This window comes from Neophocaena asiaeorientalis, unplaced genomic scaffold (genome assembly GCF_003031525.2).
Source record: "Neophocaena asiaeorientalis asiaeorientalis breed wild unplaced genomic scaffold, Neophocaena_asiaeorientalis_V1.1 scaffold43, whole genome shotgun sequence".
Classification (NCBI taxonomy): Eukaryota; Metazoa; Chordata; class Mammalia; order Artiodactyla; family Phocoenidae; genus Neophocaena; species Neophocaena asiaeorientalis.
The window spans coordinates 5,373,807-5,397,253 of record NW_020173674.1 but is presented as its reverse complement, the minus strand read 5'-3'; the positions used below and the strand labels follow the sequence as shown (position 1 = coordinate 5,397,253).

Sequence of the window (23,447 nt, the reverse complement as noted above, 5' to 3'; positions counted from 1 at the left end):
TCACATTGATGCTGCTTGGAAAGTGGACTGGAGGAGACAGGGAACCACCCAGGGAGCTCCCACAGTCATTCAGGTGAGAGATGATGGTGGCCTGAGCCAGGACGATGGCAGTGGACATGGGAGAAAAGGATGAAGCTGCCATCTGTTTGAGAGGCAGAGCAGTCAGGGCTTGCTGGAGGCTTGCAGTATGTAGGGTGCGGGAGAGCATGGGGTCAAGGATGACTCCAGGTTTACTGACCTGAAGCCTGGGTAGAGGTAGAACCATTTACACGGACCCTGCTAAAAGGCAAGAATAACCTCTCCCAGTGCTCCAGGGAAACTTGGTGAGGGAGCGGAGCTGAGGGCAAGGAGAGGAAGAAACAAAGTGGGGTCCAGGACTGCAGGCCAGGAGCAGGAGGGCAAGGGGCCCACAGACAAACATGGCCTCCTCACTGGAGACAGTACCAGAGGGGCAAGTCCAGATGGGCCCTAAAGGAACGCAGTGGTTCCCAGGGCCCTTCAAAGCACACTGGGTGCTGCAGGGAACTAGAGGTCAGGGAGCCCCTCCAGGACTTCCCTTCCAGTTCACGCAGCGGAGGGCCGAGGCCCAGGGCTAGGGGAAGACCTGCCCGCCGATGAAGCCCCTCCTTCGGCACAGTCTCTTGGTCGTTTTTTCAAAGGGCCACATACGCATGCGTCTAACCTCAGAAAACGTTTCCAGCCGTTCCCGTTAGTGACCGTCATCATTTGGCAGCGCTCACCCCTCCTCTCACAGACCCACTTCCCTCCCAACGGGGGCAAAGCCCCATGCACCGCTGAGCCTTTACTCTCACCTTCCCCTGCCAGCCACACCCTTCTACCCCTTTCTGAATCCGGAGAATCTTCTCTTCTTCGGGATCAACGCAGGATCCTCGAAGCCAGAGCGAACAGCCACTTCCCACCCCGGGATCCTGCCGCAACGTGCTTTAATTTCTTTTTAGTGCCAGTGGTTGCTGCTTCTGTGCGTGTCCCCGGCTCGGATTGGGTGCGACGGTCTGCCTTCGACCCCGTACCCACGACAGACGCCCAGAAAATCCGTTCTAAATTAGTGACCCAGGCGGGCTCGCCCGCACATCTCCGGATTCGCTTCCCCACACCCTTTGAGCGCCTTGCGTTCGGGCGCGCAGCCGCGATGGGCCCCGCTGACAGGCCCGGCTCACCCGGGGCGCTGAAGGGCCGAGGGAGGCCCTGGACCCCGCGAAGAGACAAGCCAAGAAGGCGCCCAGCGCTCCCGGATCACGTGACCGCCACCAGCAGGACTCTGTCACGTGACGGCGCAGCCAGCGAGCGTTTTTCTCACGTGACGGAGGTGCAGGCGTCTGGCCCAATGAGGAGGCGGGGGCGGGGCTTCCGGGGGCGGTGCGCGGGAAGAGAACCCGGGGCATCCGCGGCGGCAGGGGAGACCCGGAGGGGAGCAGCGAGCTGGGTTCCAGTCCGGGGCCCGCCGCCTGTCACAACCCGGCCGCGGGGAGCAGCATGAAGTGTCTGGTTACGGGCAGCAACGTGAAGGGTGAGTTGGGGCCAGCCCGGGGCTAGGGGCACATGGGCCGGCCCAAAGCGCCAGCAAAGCAGTGTTTTTCTCCTCTCCTCCCCGCAGTGCTCGGCAAGGCCGTCCACTCCCTGTCCCGTATCGGGGACGAACTCTACTTGGAGCCCCTGGAAGACGGGGTGAGGAGCCACGGTATTGCGGGGGGGTGAGATTCCCACAGGGAGCCCTAACCTGGGCTCGAGTCTCGCCCCCATCAGATAGGATGCCGGTGGGCAGATTTGTCTGCTGAGTTACAGTTTCCTCCCCTGTTGCTGGGACGTCACCTTGAGCCCTGTCATCTTCCCAGACCAGTGTGTGAATTGAGAGCATTTGCCCTCCCTGAAGTGCCCGGGGGCGGGTGGGGTCGGCGCTGAAAGCTGTGTAGGGCCCTTGCTGCGTTAGCGGTGCTGAGGGGCACTCCGGGAAGGCTTCATGGAGAAGATACCCGCTGATTGGAAGGAGAGGGAGGGATTCAGCAGACGATGGTGGAAGTGGAGGACATTAGGGCAAGTGTGTGAGCAAAAACCGGCCAGAGGGCTGGGCCTGACATTGCTGGTGACTGCATCCCTCTCCCCGCTTTTCCTGGCCCAGCTCTCCCTCCGGACCGTGAACTCCTCCCGCTCGGCCTATGCCTGCTTCCTCTTTGCCCCGCTCTTCTTCCAGCAGTACCAGGCGGCCACCCCTGGTCAGGACCCGCTGCGCTGTAAGATCCTGATGAAGGTGAGGCCCCTCCCTCAGCGGTGGCAGTGCACTCCCCCAGGAACCTCTACCACAGTGCGTTTGCTCTGAGGCACACAGTAGGTGCCAGCTGGAGAGAGAAACATATGCAGGAGCAATCCAATGCAAAATGCAGCGCAGGGGCATAGTACAGACATCCACAGGGTACGGTAATGGGAGATATGGAGAGGCTAATTGATTCTGCCGGGGACCTGCAGACAGTGGTGACATTCAAGCTGGTCCTTGAAAGGTAAGCAGGTCTTTCAAGGCATTCCAGACAAGGGGAGCAGTATGAACGAAGGCCTGGAAGGGTGTAAATTTCTGTGTGTGGGTAGGTCCTTTCCTGGTGTGACAGTGCTGAGCCCGTGATGGGCCAGAGCCTAAGGGGATGTGGAAGCTGGCTGGTGGAGGCGCGGCACTGGGCTGATGTGTTTCCATCGCCTAGTCGTTCCTGTCAGTCTTCCGCTCGCTGGCGATGCTGGAGAAGACCGTGGAGAAATGCTGCATCTCCCTGAATGGCAGGAGCAGCCGCCTGGTAGTTCAGCTGTACTGCAAATACGGTGAGTGAGCAGCTGGCTGGCCAGGTCGTCCTTGCGGCGTGGGGTGGAGGCTGGCGAGGCCCACTGAGACCCTGTCTGCCCATCCAGGGGTGAGGAAGACTCACAACCTGTCCTTCCAGGACTGCGAGTCCCTGCAGGCTGTCTTCGACCCAGCCGTGTGCCCCCATGTGCTCTGTGCCCCAGCAAGGTGAGCACGCTCCCTGGTTTTCAGCTGAGGCCTAGGTTTCTCTCTTCCTTCTTTGGGCCTCAACGGTCAGTTTAAGAAGGCACCTCCTCCATTTTCCCTACAGGGTTTCTGTAGACCTCAAGGAGTTTATCCAACCCGGTTTGCTTTCAGGTCCTTGCCTGGCTCCTCTAAGGGCAGAGGCTGGAGTGAGGAGGGGCTGGGCGTTCCCTTGTTCCATGTTCCTCACTGTCTTCTGGAGTCTGTATTCTCCACCTCAAAGGTCTGACTTGGTTTTCTGACCACTCAGACCCATTCTGACTCCTCTGTCAGAGAACGAGTCTCTGGCCTGCCCTCAAGTCTTCTCTGGCCTGAACACCTTTGAAGGTCCCTTAATTTTTGTGGCTCAGGGACTCATGACCCTTCTCTGGCCTCGTCATCCTTCTGGGATGATCCCCATTCAAGGGCAGCCTCTCTTCCTACCTGGCTGGGCTCTAGCCTCGAGGGGTCCCAGCAGGAGGCCAAGGAAGGAGGCTAGGCGGGGAAGTCCTGGTCCAGGGGGGCTGCCTGAATAAGCAGCTGTAGAGATGGAGCTGTTCTGGGGAATCAGAGGGGCTGTGCAGGGCCCAGGAGACTCCAGCAGATGCAAAGGTCCCTGGTGAAGACAAGAGCAGAGAGGAGTGGCTCCCCTCCCACTCGCCCACACGCTGGGTGCCACTTGCATCCAAGTAACCCAAGGTCTTGTGTTTCTTTTCTTTTGGTAGCCGAAGGACATGGTAACCTCAAGGTCCATTTGGGTCCTGACTTTCTGTTTTTCTGAGTTCTGTTGAAACAGCACTGCCCAGGATTCCTTTGGGTAGAGAAAGAGGAAATCAATCTGTGGTCTGTATTTTGAGGATTTTTCTTTCTCTTTCTTTTTTATTTTTATTTATTTATTATTATTATTTTTTTTTCGGTATGCGGGCCCCTCACTGCTGCAGCCTCTCCCGTCACGGAGCACAGGCTCCGGACGTGCAGGCTCAGCGGCCACGGCTCACGGGCCCAGCCGCCCTGCGGCATGTGGGATCCTCCCGGACCGTGGCACGAACCCGCGTCCTCCGCATCGGCAGGCAGACCCCCAACCACTGCGCCACCAGGGAAGCCCCTCTCTTTTTTAAAAAGAGCAGTTGTGTTGAGATCTATCCTGATGGGGCTTTTTCCGTAAACCTACATCGTTGGAAAAGCAGTCAGACTTTTTTTATCTTAGGTATTGGCCTATCCCAACAATCTGTACTGTTATAGGGTGTGATGGCTTAGGAGTGAATGTGATTTGAACCTAATACATTTTTAGAGGGTGTCAAATTCAGAACCAGGCAGATCCATCTCCTGACCCTAAACATGGTCCTAAAGTAAATTGCTTGAGGAAATTGGATCCCAGAGATTACAGGTGGGGAATTCTGAAGTGTGTCCATATTCCATTGGAGATGAAAGAAGCCCAGCTAAGAGAATTGGGGGCTGACTCACATGACAGCTTATTTCTGAAAAGGCTATTTTATCTTGAAGATTATGAGTTTGGAGGAACTAAGGTGATTGACAGTGGAAAGAATCAGAACATGGGAAATTCCTTAAAAATTTATTGACTTAAATAATTTTGTCTCTGTTAGACATAACACAAAAAAAACTTTAAAAAAAAGCAATTGTTTCTTGTTTTTAAATTTATTTATTTTTGGCTGCGTTGGGTCTTCGCTGCTGTGCGTGGGCTTTTCTCTAGTTGCAGTGAGCGGGGGCTACTCTTTGTTGCAGTGCGCGGGCTTCTCATTGTGGTGGCTTCTCTTGTTGCGGAGCACGGGCTGTAGGCGCATGGGCTTCAGTAGTTGTGGGTCGCGGGCTCTAGAGCTCAGGCTCAGTAGTTGTGGTGCACGGGTTTAGTTGCTCTGCGGCATGTGGGATCTTCCCAGACCAGGGCTCAAACCCATGTCCCCTGCGTTGGCAGGTGGATTCTTAACCACTGCGCCACTAGGGAAGCCCCTGTTTCTCTTTTTCTTATGGGCAATTTTAAATTCATAAAAGTAGACGCCAGTTCCTGTCCCAAGTGTTTTGAGGCAAATTCCAGATGTTATTTCACCTGTAACTGTTTATCGGCATGTGTCTTTTCTTTTTTTTTTTTTTTTAAGTTCTTTCATCTTTATGGCATGTGTCTTTTCTAGACAAGGATCTGAGGGCTCTCCCTGAAGGCCGCATTTATGCAGACCGTGTGGGGATGGTCTCCCGCCCCTGGGTGGCCAGGTGCCGCCTGCCTGGTTTGGTTCAGCGCAAACAGCCCGTGCTTCCTGCTGTCTTCTGTGGGCTCTGCTCTTGTCCGCCCCGTCTCTTGCAAGTGGACTTCTCCTCCCACGACTGCCTGGGAGCCTTGGACGGGGCAGGGACCATGTCCCGCTCCTGTCCTCCCTGGGGGCATGCTAGGCCTGGCCTGGTTCCCTTTGGACATTGGTGTGCGTCACCATCCCGCCTCAGATCCTGAGAGCGAAGCCACAGGGTGGGGCTGAGTCTTGGGGTGATGCTGTGCCCTCCTCACAGGGTCCTGGGGGAGGCTGTTCTGCCCTTCCCCCCCGCGCTGGCCGAAGTGACGCTGGGGATTGGCCGTGGCCACAGGATCATTCTGCGTAGCTACCAGGAGGAGGCAGGTGAGGGAGCCAGACATGGCCTGGGGCAGGGGGCAGAGATGGGCTGGGATGGGGCAGGGCCCAGGTTTCCTCCTGTTGCTGTCCCCACAGACAGCACCGTCAAAGCCATGGTGACCGAGATGAGCATCGGGGGGGAGGATTTCCAGCAGCTGCAGGCCCAGGAAGGGGTGGCCATCACTTTCTGCCTCAAGGAATTCCGGGTGAGGTTGCCCGCCATGCGCTCACCGCCCGGTCCACCGCGCCTCCCTGCCTGGTGCGGGGCCTCACTGCTCTGCCTCTCCCTTCCCAGGGGCTCCTGAGCTTTGCCGAGTCAGCGAACTTGTCTCTCAGCATTTACTTCGATGGCCCTGGCAGGTAACTCGGAGCCTCAGGACAGGGTGGGGAGGGATCTGGGATGCCAGGAGCTAAAGGGCCTTGACCTTGCCTGGACCCGTCACCTGCCCAGGCCAGCCATCTTTGCCATCAAGGACTCTCTGCTAGACGGCCACTTTGTCCTGGCCACGCTCTCAGAGCCGGACCCCCACCCCCAGGACCTGCGTGCCCCGGAGCTCCAGCAGCCAGCGCCTCAGCTTCAGGCTCACAGGTGAGAGCGCTGCCCACCCACTCCTCCCTCCCCACCTCTGTGCACCCTGGGGAGCCTGCTGCTTCCAGTGTCAGCGCCTCCCCTCCCCCCACTTCCTGTTGGGCCCCAGCCCTGCAAGCTCAACCTTACCGGGCAGCTGTACTCAGAGACTCCCCCCACCCAGGGAAGTGTCCCCAGGGTCGGGCTGGCTTCCTTCTCTGGCTGAGGCCTCCCCTCCGAGCCTCCTCCTAGGCCAGGGAGGGAAAGGGCTGCCGGGAAGTGGGGGGCTGCCTGGGACTGGGGAAGCCGGTGGCTGAAAGGGCAGGTGGGTTGGGGAGGATGGGCCCAGTGTAGTTTAAGCAGAGGAAGTTTGGCCTGGCCTTCTGCCCAGCATGTCCCTGGGCCCCAGTGCTCTCCGGTTCCTGTCCCCTGGGAAGGTACGGGCTTGGGCCCCAGGTGGCCCAGCTTACAGGACTTGCTGCTCCCCTCCCCCAGCTGAGCTAAACCGGCCCCCAAGATGTCTCCCTCAGGCCTCTACCTCAACTCTGATGAAAGGATTCCAGGTCCACCCCCTCCAGGAAGCAGCCACTTAACCCCAGGCATCCTCTCCCCTCCCACCAAATCAGGAAGTAATAAAACCAAGAGGTCACCAACGGTCACAGGGCTTTTGCAGCCCCCCGCTGAGCCCTCCAAGGTGGGGCCCTGCCTCTGTTCCCCCTCTTCTCTCCCTGCCCTTGCTAAGCTGTCTCTGCTTACAGCACGCCCCACCTGGACGACTTTGCCCTTGATGACATTGACTCGTACATGATCGCCATGGAAACCACCGTGGGCAGTGAGGGCTCACGGACACTGCCCTCCACCTCCCTTTCCCCTGGCTTCCAGCCCCACTGTAGCCCTGGCTCCCACTCAGAGGAGGAAGATGACACCGAGCCCAGCACAGTGCCTGGGACTCCCCCACCCAAGAAGGTAGGAGCTGGCTGGAGACGGAGGCAGGGATGGGAGGCGGAGGGAGCAGCCTCCAGAGCTCACTTGGCTTCCTCTGTTTTCTCGCCAGTTCCGCTCGCTGTTCTTTGGCTCCATCCTGGCCCCTGCACACTCTCCCCAGGGGCCCAGCCCCGTGCTGGCTGAAGACAGTGAGGGGGAAGGCTGAGCCGAGAGGCCCTTGGAGGACTGGACCAGAGGAAGCCCCAGCCTCCCCATCTCCCAGCGCCAACAGGGGCGGGGCCAGCTCTCCTCCAGGGTGGGTGGTAGAGGTGGGCTGTGCTGGAGCTCAGCTGGCTGGTCCTGCCGCCTCCCCCGGGCCCTGCTCGGCTATCTGTGACTGGCCTGGGTCCTGTCATCTCCCTTCGGCCCCCAGTCGATCATGTCTGTTCCCAGTCTTGGTGCTGAGCTGCCACCTGCTGGGAGGCCCCTCACCTCTTAATCCAACCATGTGGCAGGGTTGGGGGCCTGCGTTCTCTAAGCCCACCTCCCTAAGAGAAAAACCTCGGTGGGGCTGCTGGCCCCTGCTGATCCACCTTCTCTGCCAACCAGGACCTGTCCCTCCCTCAGATCCTGGGTACACCTCGGGGATCCCCTGTGGCCGGCACACACTGTTTTGCTTGCTTTTCCAAAACTCTCTGGCCCTGGCTTGGAAATTCCAAGGGCCCCTGTGACCTGAGCGTGTGGCTGGTGTTTCCCTAGCTCGGGCCCCATGCCCAACAAGCCTCCCAAGTGGCCCTAGGCAGAAGAGGTCGCCAGGCGCGGCATTTGGGGCAAGGGAGACAGACGCCATGGCGAGAATCCAGCTTTGACCTTTATTCGAGAGACCAGATGGGTCACCCCAGGATCCGGCTGCCAGCCCTGAGGCCAAGCAAGGCTGGGGACCCACAATCTGGCCCTGCTCTGCCCTGAGCTGCAGCCTCAGCCCCAGGATCCTGCCTGCAGCCACTGCAGGTGCAGGTGGAAGGAGCCCTGGGGGTTTGGACGCTGCTATTGATTCATAAAAAAAAGAAAAATACACCAAGGCTCCATGTTCCCTGTGATGGGCGGCCCTAGGGGGCCAGCACGAACCCTCACAGCCACGTGATTTCTGTACAATCCACCATCTGGGGCAGAGGGCGGGCACACGGGGGCTATTTCTTGGCTTTGGCGGAGTTGCGGGGTGGGGTGATGGGCCGGCCTCCAGGGTTCAGGCCGCTGAACTGCCCATATTTCCCCTTGTTCTTGTCGGCGGGCTTGAGGATCTAAAAGAGGCAAGCTGGTCAGGCTCATGGGGCTGAGCCCTGGGCCCCCCACCCCCGCCCCTTCCGTCCCCATCTCCACCCCCACCTGGAAGGAGCACATGAGCGTCTCGTCCACGCTCATCATGGCGCCTGCGTTGTCAAACTCGCCACAGTAGTTAGGAGCTGAGAAGAGTGTCACCAGCTGCCGCTTGGCAAAGAACTCATAGCCATCTTCTACCACCTGGACGAGGGTGGGGACAGTTCAGCAGGTGCTGCTGCCCGGCCCCCGCTGCCACCCAGACCAGAGCTGCCAGCCCACCTGGTGTGCCCGGCAGATGAGATCCAGGTCGTGCTTGTGCAGGAACTTGGCCACGACCTCAGCTCCAAAGGTAAAGGAGACGCCACGGTCATTCTCGCCCCAGCCCTGCACGTCCTTGTCAGGGTCAGACCACAGCAGGTCACACAGCAGGCCCTGGTCTGGCACGTCTGTAGGCCGCATGATACGCCGGATCTGCTCCATGGACTGTAGGTCCGGGGACAGGCCTGGGGGGGCACCGGGGGCAGGTCACTTCCTCAAGCCTCAAAACAAGGGCCCTCCCTTCTCCAGGAAGCCTTTGCCAATCAGCCTCTGTTCCCCCAACCCGCTGCCCTCTCCCGGATTCCTGGGAGCCTAGACAGGCAGAGCTCATCGCCTTCTGCCTCTTCAAGTCCCTGTCCCTTCCAGGAGCACAGTGCTCCCTGGAAAAAAGACAAGCAAACTCCACGCAAGAAACCGAGGCCACGACATGGCAGTGAGTGCAGCCTAACGCCGGGGTGCGGGGGGACTTTGTGGAAGAAGTGATATCCAAACCAGGGCTCCAGGGAGAGCTGTTCCAGGTGGCTGAGAATGTGTCCTTCAGCTAACACTTCTGTCCCAAATCCCCCAGGGATGTGGCCAGGCTCGTCCTGCCCAAACATTCCCTCGCCATGCGGCCCAGAGCCGCCCTCACCCCCGTGACAGCAGAAGATCTTTTCATCCACAATGGCAGCAATAGGCAGGCAGTTGAAGCAGTCGGTGAAGGTTTTCCATAGTTTGATGTTGTAGCGTCTCTTGCCTGCCCAGAGGAAGGAGAGGGCTCACGAGAAGGCCCGTCTGCCCCACCCTCAGTGTGGGTCTCTGGGCCTTCCAGGGCACATTGTGTGTTGTTCAGACACAGCTGGCAGAAGAGAATGGAAGGCAAGAAGGGAACCCCCCCACCCCGGGCCAATCCCCACCCCACTGCCTCCCAGGAGGAATTCTAAAGCAGCTGAGTCCACAGGAACCCCCAAGTTCCAGTTCTGGAACAACCTCAGGGTTGGCACTCACCCCCCCGCACATGAGCAGAGCCAGGCCAAGACCGGGTCTGGTCTCTCTCAGCTTCTGGCCAACAGAGTCCAGTCCAGACAGGCATCCTAAGTGCTTAAGTAACGGATGCACTGGAGGGGAGTGTCGGCAGGCAAGGCCCTGCATTAGAATGCTGGCAGCCCTTCAGTCAGCAACCATTCACCACGTCCCTCCTGAGCGCCAGGACCCATGCCAGGAGGGCAGGGCGGAGAGACGTGAACTGGCCCTACCTTCACAGAGCTCAGTCTAGGATGTGTTTGTCAAACACTGCTACCCCGGCCAGCAGGTCAACACGAGGGCCGCACTGAATGGCGGGGGAGAGCCCTTCAGCCCCAGAGGCTCAGCCACTCACACTCATCGTAGAAGCCGTAGATGCGGTTGATGCTGGCACACTCGTGGTTCCCACGGAGCAGGAAGAAGTTCTCGGGGTACTTGATCTTATAGGCCAGCAGCAAGCAGATGGTCTCCAAAGACTGCTTGCCCCTGTCCACGTAGTCCCCCAGAAACAGGTAGTTGCTCTCTGGAGGGAAGCCGCCGTACTCGAACAGCCGCAGAAGGTCGTAGTACTGGCCATGAATGTCGCCTGTGACCCAGAGAACCAGGTCAGCACTAGATGCAGTCTGAACTTGGACCCAGGGCCAGGGTTGGACTCGAGGGAGGAGAGATCCAGGGACTTTGGCTGGTGGGGGGGGCGGGTACCCACTTTCAAGAAGCAAAGGGGCCTGGGCAGGGGCTCACCACAGATCTTGAGGGGTGCCTCCAGCTCCAGAAGAATGGGCTGGCTCAGGAAAATCTCCCGGGATTTGAGGCACAGACCACGGATCTCGTTCTCTGTCAGCTGTACATTCTTTCCAGGCCGCGAGCCCTGCACTGGGAGTGGAATGAGGCATCAGGACCCTCAGGCGAGAAGAGGGTGGGTGACATGGGTGGCCCCATAGGCACTTCTGGGGGGCGCCTGGGCCTCCCGGGCCCCGCCTCGCCCAGGGGTAGCTGTTGCTGCTCAGCCTCCTGGGACCCCCGCCTCAAGCCTCAAGGGACGAGACCCCCAACTACCCTCAAGACACTCGAAAGAGGATTGCTGTGCGCGGAGGCCTGCCAAAACCTCAGGGGCTAGGCTTCTCGGATTTCTTTCTAACCCCAAGAGCCCTGGCTAACCCGTGCGCCCCCGCCCTGCTCTGGCAAGGGGAGCAACCCCAGACCTCCCAGGGGCGCCGCGATTGGGAAGGGGGGGCACCTGCGGCCACGGGACCTCGCGGCCCGTCCCCGCCCAGTCTAAGCTGGTCCTGGGAGGGGCAAGTCCACCCGCGCGCCACTTCCGGGCCGGGCAGGGGACCAGGGCGCGGCCGGCGCCCACCTCCCCTGCCCCGGCCAACCTTCCAGCAGGCGCCCGATGATAGAGTCCAGGTTGAGCTTCTCGCTGTCGGACATGGCGGCGCCGCCGCTCCGGCCCCAGCAGCTCCGGGCCCGCTCCTGCCTCCCGCCCTCCCGCTGCCTCCTTCCGGCCTGGCGCTCCTTCCGCCCGCCCCGGCTCGCCGCCCCGCCTCCTAGGCCTCCTGCCCCGCCCCGCCCCGCCCCTCCCCGCCCGCTGCTCCTGCGCTCTAGCGCCTCCGCCGGACGCGGGGCGCTGGGGTCGCGGCGGTCCGGGAGGCGGGGCCTCGGTCAGGGGACCGGACTTGGACTGACTCGTGTGTTTGGGGCGGAGCCTGACCTGTGGGCGGGGCTTAATGGGGCGAGGTCAAGCCTAGCTCCGCCCTTGAGGAGTTACCCTCGGCTGTTCGGAGTAGGTGCGGTCGGAAGTACTGTGGAAGTTGTTTTTCTCTTTCAAGGGCTAAGCAGTCTTTCCCACTTCTGTCCTGGTCGGGAAGGTTGTGTGACCTCATTGGTAACTCATTGGGTCTCCCCAGACAGTGCAGATTAAGACAGTGCAGGAAAGGAAACTGAGGCTCAGAGATAGTAAGAGTTAGCCTCAAATTCACGGAGGACCTCTACCTCCTGAGTCTGGGGCCCTCGGGCAACTGGCTAGGTAGATCCAGACACCTGTTGCTGAACTCCGAGTTCATTTTGGTCCACACTGCCTGTGGTGCATGCTAAATTATTACTTTTTGTAATGTCTCATCCTTGCCTTTTGAGTAGCATAGTAATGCTACATTGTGTGCATGTTGAAAGTATTGCTCTGTAAAGAGCAAACACTAAATACACCATGACACTCGTTGGCCCCTGAATCGAGTGTTTTACATGCCAGTGACCTCAAATCTAGAGGCAGCCTGCCCTCTCTACCTCTGGCAGGCCCTGGCCGCGTCACACCCAGCACAGGAACCCAAGCCTGCACCCACCCAGCCCACCGGGATGGTGGGAGGAGCCCATGGCCCAGGGCCAGTGGGGCAGGCCGGAAGAGCCCGGGACAGGAAGGGGTAACTACCCCCCCACACGCACTTAGGAGGGGCCCCCCGGCTGGTTGCCGAAGCTGTGGCTGAGGAGGAAGTGAGAGGAGGAGGTGAGGTGCAGCAAGGAGGTAAGCTGGGCTGCAGGGGACAGGGGCCTGGCCTTTCTGCCACTTCTGGGCCCATGCTCCACCCCCACCCCACAAGAGAAGAGGGGACAGAAGGGGCTTGGAGAGATACCCTGAAATCTGTTCCCTCTGACCACGCAGTCAGGTCCTGGGGCTGGGGCCTGGCTGGATAGGAGCCCAGGCCCCAGGCTGGCTAGGAGCTGCCTCTCATATTGGCTTTCCCCACATGTTGCAGCCTATGGCATCAGGCGTCTGCAGCACCATGGCCCAGGCCCTGGGGGAGGACCTGGTGCAGCCTGGTGAGCTGCAGGATGACTCCAGCTCTTTGGGGTCTGACTCAGAGCTGAGTGGGCCCGGCCCATATCGCCAGGCTGACCGCTATGGCTTCATTGGGGGCAGCTCAGCAGAGCCAGGGTAAGTAGGGAAGGGATGGGGTAGGGCGGTGGGGTGCTGGGAATAAGGGTGGGAGCTGAGGGCTGAATTCTAGAGTGAGGTCCAACCTCGAGGGTCCTGGGCAGGTCTGGGGACTCAGCCACTATCATCCCTTCTCGGGTTCCAGATGGAATCCTAAGGTTAGCAGGGCTGCGGGGGGTGGCTCCTGTATGTCTCTTTTACTCCCAGTCTCTGAGGGTTTCCACCCACCTCTGGGGCCAAACATTCTTCCCCTTTTAATCTGGCCCGGGAATCCCAGATCCAGATCACAGAACCCGCACTTCTTCTCCCACCAATCCTCTGCATTCCTCATGTACAGACAGGAAGACAAGTCCAGAAACAGATAGGAAGGTCACACAGCAGATCAGAGACAGAATCAGACCCAAACTCACAACTCCTGGCTTCTAGTCTAGGACTCTGTCTACCCAACTTCCCTGATGACTTGTCTGTGTCCCTATCCTGGGGGACAATCAACAAGCCCCTCCCTCAACACACACCTACACACCCCCTTCAGTCTCTCCTGCTTCCACCCACATCGGAGCCACATCCTTTCCTGTCCCCATGACAACCACTGGCAACTCCTGGGTGACAGGTCCCCACCCCGCCCCAGAGATTCCCAGAGATCTCCAGGGCCAGGAGTTAGGCTCACCCAAGTAGCATGAAGGGTGGCAAATGTGGGCTCTGGGTAACAGCTGCCCAGCGCCTGGACACCTGTGCCATGTGTCCCCAGGCCAGGTCACCCTCCTGCAGACCTTATCCGCCAGCGGGAGATGAAGTGGGTAGAGATGACCTCACACTGGGAGAAAACCATGTCTCGGCGGTACAAGAAGGTGAGGGGGAGAGTGGTCCCACCCAGGCCTCCGTGGCTCAGCTCCCTTTGCCTCGGCCCATGCCCAGGCAAAATTCACCCCTCCCGTGTCCCAGTACCTCCTGCCTTTTCTCCCTGCTACCCAAAGTGGCTCTTGCCTGATGACAGGTTGTGCTTGGGGCCTGCCGACAGGAGCAGGGGAAGCTGGTGTGGCTGGCCTAACGGGGTCCCTTGGCCTCACCCACAGGTAAAGATGCAGTGCCGGAAAGGCATCCCCTCGGCCCTGCGGGCCCGGTGCTGGCCCCTGTTGTGCGGGGCCCATGTGTGTCAGCAGAACAGCCGTGACACTTATCAGGTGAGGGAACTGGCAGGGGTCCCACCTCCCTTCCCTGGCCCTTCACCACTCTGGGCCTTCACATTTACCTTTTTGTCCACCCACAGGAACTGGCTGAGGCCCCTGGGGACCCACAGTGGATGGAGACCATCGGCAGGGACCTGCACCGCCAGTTCCCTCTTCATGAGATGTTTGTGTCACCCCAGGGTCACGGGTATGAGGCCAGTGATGCCCAGGGACCCCCAGCCCCACAACCCCCAGGTGCTTTGGCCTAGTACCCACCCCCCTGCCCCAGCTTTATATCTTTGCATCTCAAAGGACCCAGCAAGGCCCTCAGGGGGCTGAGGCCTGGGCAAGGGCCACCAGAGGGTGGGGAAGGGATGCCCAGAGGACTGGCCCCTAACGGGGTCTTCTGGCACAGGCAGCAGGGGCTCCTCCAGGTACTCAAGGCCTACACCCTGTATCGGCCGGAACAGGGCTACTGCCAGGCCCAGGGCCCTGTGGCTGCCGTGCTGCTCATGTATCTGCCCCCAGAGGTGAGTACCCTCAACCCTGCTACGGAGACCCAAGACCCTGACCCCCTAACCCCAGTGATCCATGACCCCCAACGCTGGTGACCTAGGGACCTAATAACCCTGTGCTCTGGACCCATGACCCCTCTATCCCCAGGAACCCTGGCCTCAGGGACCTGGGATCCTTGACTCCTACCCAAACCTGTCCTAGTGAGTGACCCAGGGCCTCATGACCACCAACCTCAGCGACCTTCAAACCCAACGACCTTGACTGCAGGAACATGGAACCCTGAGCCCTGACATTTGCCCCAATGATCTAGGAGTCTGGTTGTTATTACCTTGACCTCATGACTTCTGATTCTGAACCCTGTGACCATGATCCCTGACCCCAGTGACCCCAAGAACCCAAGACTTGAACTTTGGGACCCTCCCTAGCCTTGACCAGTGAGCCCCTACCCTGTGACCCTCAAGTTCAACCCCCTGAGCCCTGTGACTTCCAACTCCCTACGCCCCTTGGTAGGCCTCTATCTGGGCAACGGGAAGCTTTTTGGTAAGACCTGCCCCTCCTTACCAGCCCCAGCACTGAGTCCAGGCTCCTGGCTCCAGAGTCACCCCAGATGGTGTCCAGACCCTCCCTCCCCTGCACCCCTTTCCCCCGCCCTGCGGTCCCCTCCGTGGTCCCCTCTGCGGTCGGCACTCAAGGCCTGTGCCCGCCCCCAGGAGGCCTTCTGGTGCCTGGTACAGATCTGCGAGGTTTACCTCCCTGGCTACTACGGGCCCCATATGGTGAGAGGCTGGAATGGGGCCAGGGGGCACAGGGGGAGGGGCTGGGTGGGGGGTGGGGAGGGGCCTGGGGACCGGGAGTGGAGATGCTGACGGGCGTGGCCACAGGAGGGTGTACAGTTGGACGCCGAGGTGTTCACGGCCCTGCTGCGGCGGCTGCTCCCGCGCGTGCACAAACACCTGCGACAGGCGGGCGTCGGGCCCCTGCTCTACCTGCCCGAGTGGTTCCTGTGCCTCTTCGCCCGCTCCTTGCCCTTCCCCACGGTGCTGCGTGTCTGGGACGCTTTCCTTAGCGAGGGTGAGTGTGTGGCTGGCCAGGCGTGGGAACTGGGGCCGGGAGCCTCGGGCGCCAGCTCTGCTCTGCCCCACCGCCACTGCCAGTCCTGGCCTGGGGTCTGGGTGCTGGGGTGTGCCGAGGGTGACAGCGCCCTGTGGCTCTGGGGAAACAGCCCAGCCCTTGGCCACGGATCACCAGTGTAATGAATGATAGCCCCCACCCCCAGCAGTGAGACCACCACAGGGAGGGCACCATCTGCTTGGGGGAGGGCTGGAGTCGGGGGGCGCTGCAGAGATCACAGCAGTGAGACAGCTCAGGGACTGGGCACAGTGGGGGCATGGCCGATGGAGCCCCATGGGCCCTTGGTGAGCGCTCTCGGAGGCCAGCGCTGCTCTGGAAGCCAGGGCCACTTGAGTGAGTGAGACCTACATTCTGGTGGAAGTGGGGATGGGAGGCGACGGTACTAAATTAACAAGATATTTATAGATTGTCAGAAGTTCTGTGAAGAAAATAAAACAAAGGATGTGCCAGAGTGTAGGGGGGCGGGAGGAGGAGAGTGCTGTTTAAAGGTGCTCGTGGCTGCTCTATGGAAGAGGCAAACTTGCAGGGCCAGTGTGGAGGCGGAGAGGCCAGGCTGCAGACGACTGACGTGGGGGTGCGGACATGGGAGAGGTGCCAGGCCAAGAGCAGGGTGGTTGGACCAAAAAATGGTAGAAATCAATCAGTACATCTATTGAGCACCTGCTGTATGCCCAGTTGGCTTCAGGCTGGCTTAGAGCTCTGGCCACGGGTGTCCAAGTTGCCATCTACATGGCCTCCCCTGCAGACTCAGACCTTGAGGGCGGGGCAGGGCAGGGCCCCCCGTCAGGGTGGCTGAGCTACCCTTGCCCTCTGCCTCAGGCTCCCTTTCATAACGGTGACACCGTTAGTAGTCGCTGCTGTCCCTTTACAAGTCACAGTTGTCACCAGACCTCGCTGGTCCCCTGACTGCTGTTCTCAGCAGACCCGAGGCTACCAGGAAGGAATTCTGAGGCCCCAAGAACAGGCCCAAGGTCACAGCCATGTGTGTGTGTGCGTGTGTGCGTGTTTGTGTGCATGTGTGTCCTATGCTCTTGGCTTAGAGGTGAGGAGTTCTGGCTAGAATCTTTCTAGAATCAGAAGGTCACAGGTCTGAGCTGGAAAGGCCTTCACGTCACCACCCAGCCCCTCCTTGGAGGGACGAGGAGCTGAGGCCCAGAATGAGAAGGCTTGGCGTGAGGCGTTCAGTAGCCCCTGGCTCCTGGCAGGCTGCTCTGCCCAGAAGTGTCTGTGGCTGCTGAGACATGCTGGCCAGAGCTCTCAGATTGCCACCGTACTCTCAGTCATTGAGTCACGGCAGCAGAGCTGCAGGAGGGTGGAAGGAGTCTGGCTGAGGGCAGGTTCAGGTGCAGACTGAGGAAGCCCAGGGCTGGCCCCCCAACTGAGTGAGCCCCCGGCCTGCAGGTGTGAAGGTGCTGTTCCGCGTGGGGCTGACACTGGTACGCCTGGCACTGGGCACCACTGAACAGCGCCTGGCCTGCCCGGGGCTCCTGGAGACGCTCGGCGCCCTTCGAGCCATCCCGCCCACCCAGCTGCAGGAGGAGGTCTTCATGTCCCAGGTGGGTGCCCCTTGCCCGCCCTCTGCAATGGCCCAGCCCCCCTGCACAGTTGCGGAAACTGAGTCCCAGAGGGGGAAGTCAGAGTAAGAACCGGGGCTCAGTTCTTGTCCTCTCAGCAGCAGAGAATGTGGAAACCCCAGGCCTCAAGTGGCTTTCGGTGGCTCCTTTAGTCTCTTTGTCTGTCAGTCCCTCAGCCCTCAGCCACTTCCTGCGGCTATGTCCTGCCCGCCCCACAGGGCTCTCATCGCTTCCTGCCCTCCCCCAGGCCAGGCAGATTCAGTATCAACTGCTCCCCACAGGTGCACAGCGTGGCCCTGTCCGAACAGGACTTGCAGCGGGAGATCAAGGCCCAGCTGGTCCAGCTGCCCGCGTCGGCATCTGGGCCACCCCCGAGGCCGCAGGCCCGCCTGCCTGGGGCCCAAGCCATCTTTGAGGCCCAGCAGCTGGCAGGAACCTGGGGAGCCACCAGGCCCGAGGTACCCCGCATCGTGGTTCAGCCCCCGGAGGAGCCCAGGCCGCCGCGGCGCAAGCCCCAGACCCGAGGCAAGACTTTCCATGGGCTGCTGACTCGGTCCAGGGCCCCCCGTATCGAGAGCCCCACCAGGTCCCATCGAGGCTCCACCTCCTCCCTGGACACCCGATTCTGAAGGTCCCACTTCTGAGGGTACCAGAGACTCAGGGTCCCCCAACCCCAGTTGCCTGAACGGTGGATGCCAGCCTCCAAGTAGGCACTGCACTTTACAGCCGGGATGGATGCCTCAGCTTCTCTCCCATGGACTTGTCAGGCTCGAGGAGGAAGGAAGGTGAGAGAGTGAGGTTTTGAGGACCCAGGCCCGTCATCCGCCCACGGAGCTGTCCTGCTGCCTGGGCCCTTGCAAGCATCAAGCTGGCGCTGAAGGAGGGTGAGGTTAGGGGCACAGGGTGGGCTTAGGGGACCCCAAGGCTCCTGAGGAGGCCTGGAATAAAGTCTGAGCAGAAGCCCGTATGCAGTCAGATGGAACGCCTTCCAGCCTCAACCGCGGACCAGCAGCTCCTTCCCCTCCGGCCCTCACTCCCCTCACAGCCCCACCCCTCCGAACCCAGCCCTGGCTCCTCAGGGCTCACTGAGGCTGCCCATTGGCTGCTGGAAGGTCTTCACCAGCACCAGGAGCCAATGGTAAGCTGCAGTGCCCAGCCTCTTGGGGTCAGGGAAGGCTTCTGCACCTGGGGGAGGAGGGCTCCCCAAGTGGGTGCTGGGCCCAGAAGTGGGACTCTGTCCCCTCTTCTGCTCCCTCTCCCTGCTGGTTCAGGATTCCCCCCAGGGCTGTGGACACTCTAAGGCAAGTTCGCCCCCCACCCATGGTCCTGGTCCTGTCCTCAGAGAGAGCCAGCTGAGAACAAAGGCCTAGTGTGCCCGGACAAAGGAGGAAGGGCCCGCCAGCCCTTGCCCCCTGCCTAAGCCCCAGCCGCACCCCCTGGGGACTGCCACTGTGGAAACCCCTCCCACACTCGCTAATTGCCCCTGTGGGTGCCTGAGGTGCCTGGGACAGGAGCCATCGCCAGGACAACGGGGCTGGTTCTGACGTAGGCTTATGTTCCTGCAGGGCCCATTCCCAGTGCCCTGCCTCCCTGCTTCCTTGGGTGCCCTCCCCTGAAGGGGGGAGGAGGAGGGGGAGTACCCGGAGAAAGTGTCTGCAGTCCCACTTAAATGGTGGAGTGGGTTCTTAGTTCCCTGACCAGGGATCCAACCCGAGCCTCCTGCAGTGGAGGCGCGGAGTCTTAACCACTGGACCGCCAGGGAAGTCGCAATGGTGGAGTGTTTGATCCATCCTTCTCAGTGGCTGAGCTGGAGTGTTGGCACCCTCAGATCTAGTGACAGGGCCACGGCTGCAGGAACACGCTCCCTCCACGTATACTCTTGTGGCGCTGACTGTGTGACTGGCCAGGCCCTGGGTCCTGGGCAGACCATCCCACTCCCTGAAGGAGGGACTCACGGAGGTCCAGACCCAGAGCTGAAGTTTACCTGGGGGGAAACTAAGGCTCAGGAGGGGAGGCAACTGGGCCAAAGCTTTGCTGCCCAGGGCAGACCCAAGGTTCACCGCTACCCCCGCATCAACAGCCACGAACCTGACACCCACCTCCCTCTGCCATCCTGGGGCTACTCTCTCTCCCACTGCCCCAGTCTCGCCCCAGCCTGGGTTCTGAGTGTGGGCCAGGGGCTGGGCTCCTGTGAATTAAAGAGAGCTTCCTGAGCCCTCCCTCCCCACTCCCCACCCCACTAGCGTACTTGGAGCTTAATAATAGCACAGTCCCCTGCAGTTCACGGACCCTTTCTCGGACCCCCACACCCTCTCTCTGCAGGTGGCACTGAGAGCCTCTTTAGAGAAGGGGGAGATGGCCAGGTTGAGCGCCCAGCCCAGGATCACAGTGAGGGGCAGAGCCAGCTAGACCACGCCTTAGACTTAGGGCGGGTGTCTCATGGACTCTCTGCTGGGAGCAGGTAGGTGGGGGAACCTGCAGGAAGTCTATGGGATTTGCCCTGCACTCCCTGCCCTCCGTGCGCTCAGCTCTTCTGCTGCGAAGGTAGAGGAGCAGGAAAGCAGCAGCCTTGGCACCAGGGCTGCTGAGTCTGAAGGAGAGGCCACGTGGTAGTCGTTCCCCCTGGATATAGACCCTGGGGCAGGTGGTCTCCAGCAGGGGCCTCTCGAGCTGGGGCTGAGTCACTGCCTTGTCTACTGAGGGAAGCATTTTCTGGGCAGTCCTTCTGCAGGTCCCGTTATCAGCCATCCATCTGGGAGGCCTGAGCCAAGGGGTCAGACCAAAAGAGGACCAGCTCCCTCCTTGTCGGAACGCTTTTTTACACACGCTGTTCCCACAGGGCTGCGCTAGCCCCCTATGGCTCCTGTGCACTCCTTGGGAGAAGATGCCCCTCCCCCAGGTACATGCATCCCTTGCAGGACAGAAGGGAAGTGACCACTCAGCAGGGTACCTTTGTGCAGTGAGCAACCTGCACAACCACACTCAGTGAACCTAGCAGCCCCAGCTCCCCACAGACCTGCCTGGAAAGGGGCTCAGAGAAGGCGAGGCACGCATCTGAGAGTACTCAGCCTGTGGGGACCAAAGCTGGGATGGCACCCAGCGATGTCCATCGGCTGGGGTCAGCCCAGGGGACAGGAGTGGGGGTCAAGCAAAGAAGTGGAAGGGCAAATGGACCCCCGTGTGGGGGGCCGTGGTCTCCACCTCGACTGCCACCCACCCCATAAGTCCCCCCATCCCACACTGTCCGGAGGCCAGGCTTGGACTCCCTGCAAAGTCCCTGCATGGGAATGGCCTTCTCACTCTCTCTGAACCTCAGTCTCCTCCTACAGATAATAGGATAATAACAGCTCCCACCCTAGTCCCAAGAGCACTCTTACCTGTCTCATTTCTATGATGGTTATTGTTTAGTCAAGCTGGGTAGTCACCCAGGGATTGCCTCTCGTCACCCCACGCCTACCTGGCCCAGCTCAGCCTCAGGTGACCTCCAGGCTCTCCTGGTACAAACAGAGCAAGACTGCCCTGCCAGCCTGCTTGCCCCAACTCCCAGGGCCCTGTGCTGAGCTGCAGTTGCCCAACCCTGATTTTCCTCCCTGCGTCCACAAGGCAAACGCCATCACGGCCGGTGCCCAGCCAGGGCAGTCTGGGAGCGGGCACAGAACCACACTGCTCTGTGTGCATGTATACACACACTCTGGCAGAGGGAAGACCCCAGCCCTGCCTCTCACCAGCCGTGTGACCTTGGGCAAATCACATCACCTCTCTGAGCCTCCACTGCCTCATCTGCAAAAGGCAGAGACTCATAACTGCTACCCAACAGGGTTAAGTGAGATATGGCACATAAAGTCCTCTGTACAGTGCCTGGGACAAGTCAAAAAACGTTTGCTGGGGCTTCCCTGGTGGCGCAGCGGTTGAGAGTCCGCCTGCCGACGCAAGGGACACGGGTTCATGCCCCGGTCCGCGTGGATCCCCCGTGCCGCGGAGCGGCTGGGCCCGTGAGCCATGGCCGCTGAGCCTGCGCATCCGGAGCCTGTGCTCCTCAACGGGAGAGGCCACAGCAGTGAGAGGCCCGCGTACCGCAAACAAAACAAAACAAAACAAAAAAACCCAGAAAAACAAAACCGTTTGCTGGCACTGCTACCTTCTGCCAGGTGCCCCCTGTCCAGCCAAGCCTGGGCTAAAGTATGCACTATAATCCCCATTTGAGGATGAGAAAACTGAGTCCACAGATGCTACACTGCTTGGGTTAAAAACAAGACAGCAGGGACTTCCCTGGAGGTCCAGTGGGTAAGACTCTGTGCTCCCAATGCAGGGACCCAGGTTCAATCCCTGGTTCGGGAAATAGATTCCGAATGCATGCCACAACTAAGAGTCCACATGCCGCAACTAAAGATCCCACATGCCGCAACTGAACATCCCGCATGCCACAACTAAGGCAGTGCAGCCAACATGAATAAATAAATAAATAATTTTTAAAAGAGTTAAAAAAAAAAAAAAGCAAAAAACAAGACAGCAGGCCCAAGGTGGAGTCATTTTGTCACCAAACCGAGATAACTTGATTACAGTTTCGGCTCTCCTGGAAATTGTATCTTAAACCAGTCAATCAGGAATTGCCTGACCAGCACTAGCAGGTTCATCTGCCTGATAGACCCCTGCTATTGCCTAAAAGAAAGTGATCTTGCAAGAACCAACCCACTTTTTTGCCTAAGTGTAACTTCTTTGTGTCTGCTCCCTTCTGCCTATAAAAGTCTTGCATTTTACACAACTTCTTTTAGCTCCTTTCTGTCTGCTAGACGGGATGCTGCCCGATTCATGAACCGCTGGATAAAGCCAATAAGATCTTTAAAATTTACTCTGTTGGATTTTGGTTTTTAATATTTGTTAAGTATCAGATCTCATGCTCTTTGGTGACATCCATGCCCCAACCCTGCTCCCTCCCGTGGATCTCCGTGGAGCTCAGGTTACCCCCTCAGCAAGAGGATGGATCTTCTTGGGTGGCCGCACCTCATTCCAGGAGGCTGGGCTGGCCACAGGGAGGAGTGGAGTGTGGATCTGGTGCTGGGGAGCCCAGAGCAGCCCTGGAAAGCTGTGTGGGGAATGTGGGCTGGGCTGGGGGGCCCCAGGTAAGTCACTTCTCCTCTCTGAGTCCCTCCACTGGTAGACAGGGTGGTTCCTCACAGGCTGCTCTGTGTACGGTTGTAGAAAGGGGCCAAAGCAGCCACCTTTGCCTCCACAAGTGCTGCGGGGCCGTCAGTACACTCCCCCAGCCCAGGAGGCTCTAGGGAACAGTCGGGGGGTGTCCCTGGAGAGAGGGTCTGAGTTTGCGGGGGTGAGGTGGGAGAATTGCAACAACAGCCTACGTGTGCTGGTCTCAGGCTGCTGTGATAATCTTCATCGCAGTCCTATGAGATGGTAACTAGACCCATTTAAGTTAGGAGGAGAGGGAGGTTCAGTCAGGCAGGAAGGGGCGGTGCCCAGGCCCGACAGCTGGATCTAGGATCGGAATCCACCTAGTGGGACAACACTTGCGAGGGTATGAATCTCTGGGTGTGTTTCTTGGGGTGAATATGTGGCTGTGATCCAGGTCTCTTGAGGTGTGCTTTTGTGGGTGTTTGGATGGGTGCACCTGGGGGTAAGGATGTGCGTTTTGGGGAGATTGTGGGTATAACTGTGGATGTCCAGCTGACCTGGGTGTTGATGGGCAGGGCAGATCGTGTAGACAAGCCCCTTCCTTTGCTGTGCTCAGACCCACTGGAACTCCCAGCCTGGCCACCCTCTTCCCTCTTGGCCCCCAGCAGGGCAGAGGGTATCCCAGGGAACTGGGACTGCCCTTGTGGGGGGCGTCTTACCTAGTGGCCACTACTCTGGAGGGGCTGGGAGAGATGAGGAGGGGACCCCGCAGATGTACAGGGACCCCTGTTCAAGAAGGTCTTTCTGGGAGTGCTTGCTGCCGTACGGCACAGTGCTCCTTGGCAGACAGCTGCGGCCCCGGGTGCTGGGGAGCTCAGGACTCCATCCAAGGTTAGGGCTCCGGACTGTGTGCTCCAGCCGCTCTCCCGGCCACCCCAGCCCTGAGGGCAAGCCCTGGTACCAGTCTCTGCCGGCTCCAGCTTTCCCCTCCCCCTCTATTCTCTTTCCATCTCTCTTCCATTATGGGTCTCTCTCTATTTATCCCCCTCTGTCCTCTGTCTTTTCTTTACCGCGGCCCCTTAGTCTGTGACCCTTTCTGACGATCGCTATCCGTTAGAACCTGGCCCACTGTTCGACTTACTGTCTCCGAAGGTCTCCTGTCTGTCCCTCTGCTTGTCTCTGTTTGTCTCTCCCTGGCCCCCCCCCGGCGCCTTGCCTCTGGCAGGGTTGGG

At 59.8% G+C, this 23,447-nt stretch overlaps 3 protein-coding genes across 8 annotated transcripts; 2 read left to right on the top strand and 1 right to left on the bottom strand.

The window, feature by feature from the left end:
- The first annotated feature begins 1,387 nt into the window (after window positions 1-1,387).
- RAD9A (RAD9 checkpoint clamp component A) lies at window positions 1,388-8,210 on the top strand. 3 transcript variants are annotated; one of them, XM_024748720.1, is made up of 11 exons: window positions 1,388-1,528; window positions 1,616-1,686; window positions 2,138-2,266; window positions 2,709-2,823; window positions 2,911-3,010; window positions 5,543-5,649; window positions 5,740-5,849; window positions 5,939-6,003; window positions 6,095-6,232; window positions 6,970-7,177; window positions 7,266-8,210. In XM_024748720.1, exons 1-11 carry the CDS (start codon window positions 1,495-1,497, stop codon window positions 7,359-7,361), a joined length of 1,173 nt encoding a protein of 390 aa, XP_024604488.1. In that variant the 5' UTR covers window positions 1,388-1,494; the 3' UTR covers window positions 7,362-8,210. The 3 variants fall into 3 exon arrangements, with proteins under 3 accessions (XP_024604488.1, XP_024604486.1, XP_024604487.1); XM_024748718.1 differs by having other exon boundaries at window positions 5,543-5,849; XM_024748719.1 differs by lacking the exons at window positions 1,388-1,528; window positions 1,616-1,686 and having other exon boundaries at window positions 1,694-2,266.
- Window positions 7,989-11,308, bottom strand: PPP1CA (protein phosphatase 1 catalytic subunit alpha). The gene is made up of 7 exons (XM_024748721.1): window positions 11,152-11,308; window positions 10,517-10,648; window positions 10,131-10,361; window positions 9,405-9,509; window positions 8,735-8,958; window positions 8,522-8,656; window positions 7,989-8,436 (listed from the first exon to the last, which is right to left on the bottom strand). Exons 1-7 carry the CDS (start codon window positions 11,204-11,206, stop codon window positions 8,326-8,328), a joined length of 993 nt encoding a protein of 330 aa, XP_024604489.1. The 5' UTR covers window positions 11,207-11,308; the 3' UTR covers window positions 7,989-8,325.
- Window positions 11,309-12,158: 850 nt separating this feature from the next.
- On the top strand, window positions 12,159-21,456 carry TBC1D10C (TBC1 domain family member 10C). 4 transcript variants are annotated; one of them, XM_024748714.1, is made up of 10 exons: window positions 12,159-12,290; window positions 12,523-12,701; window positions 13,450-13,549; window positions 13,775-13,882; window positions 13,969-14,075; window positions 14,283-14,397; window positions 15,094-15,159; window positions 15,265-15,454; window positions 16,916-17,070; window positions 17,370-21,456. In XM_024748714.1, the coding sequence occupies exons 2-10, from the start codon at window positions 12,526-12,528 to the stop codon at window positions 17,715-17,717; spliced, it is 1,365 nt and encodes a 454-aa protein (XP_024604482.1). In that variant the 5' UTR covers window positions 12,159-12,290; window positions 12,523-12,525; the 3' UTR covers window positions 17,718-21,456. The 4 variants fall into 4 exon arrangements, with proteins under 4 accessions (XP_024604482.1, XP_024604485.1, XP_024604483.1 ...); XM_024748715.1 differs by having other exon boundaries at window positions 12,221-12,272; XM_024748717.1 differs by lacking the exon at window positions 15,094-15,159.
- Window positions 21,457-23,447: the final 1,991 nt, after the last annotated feature.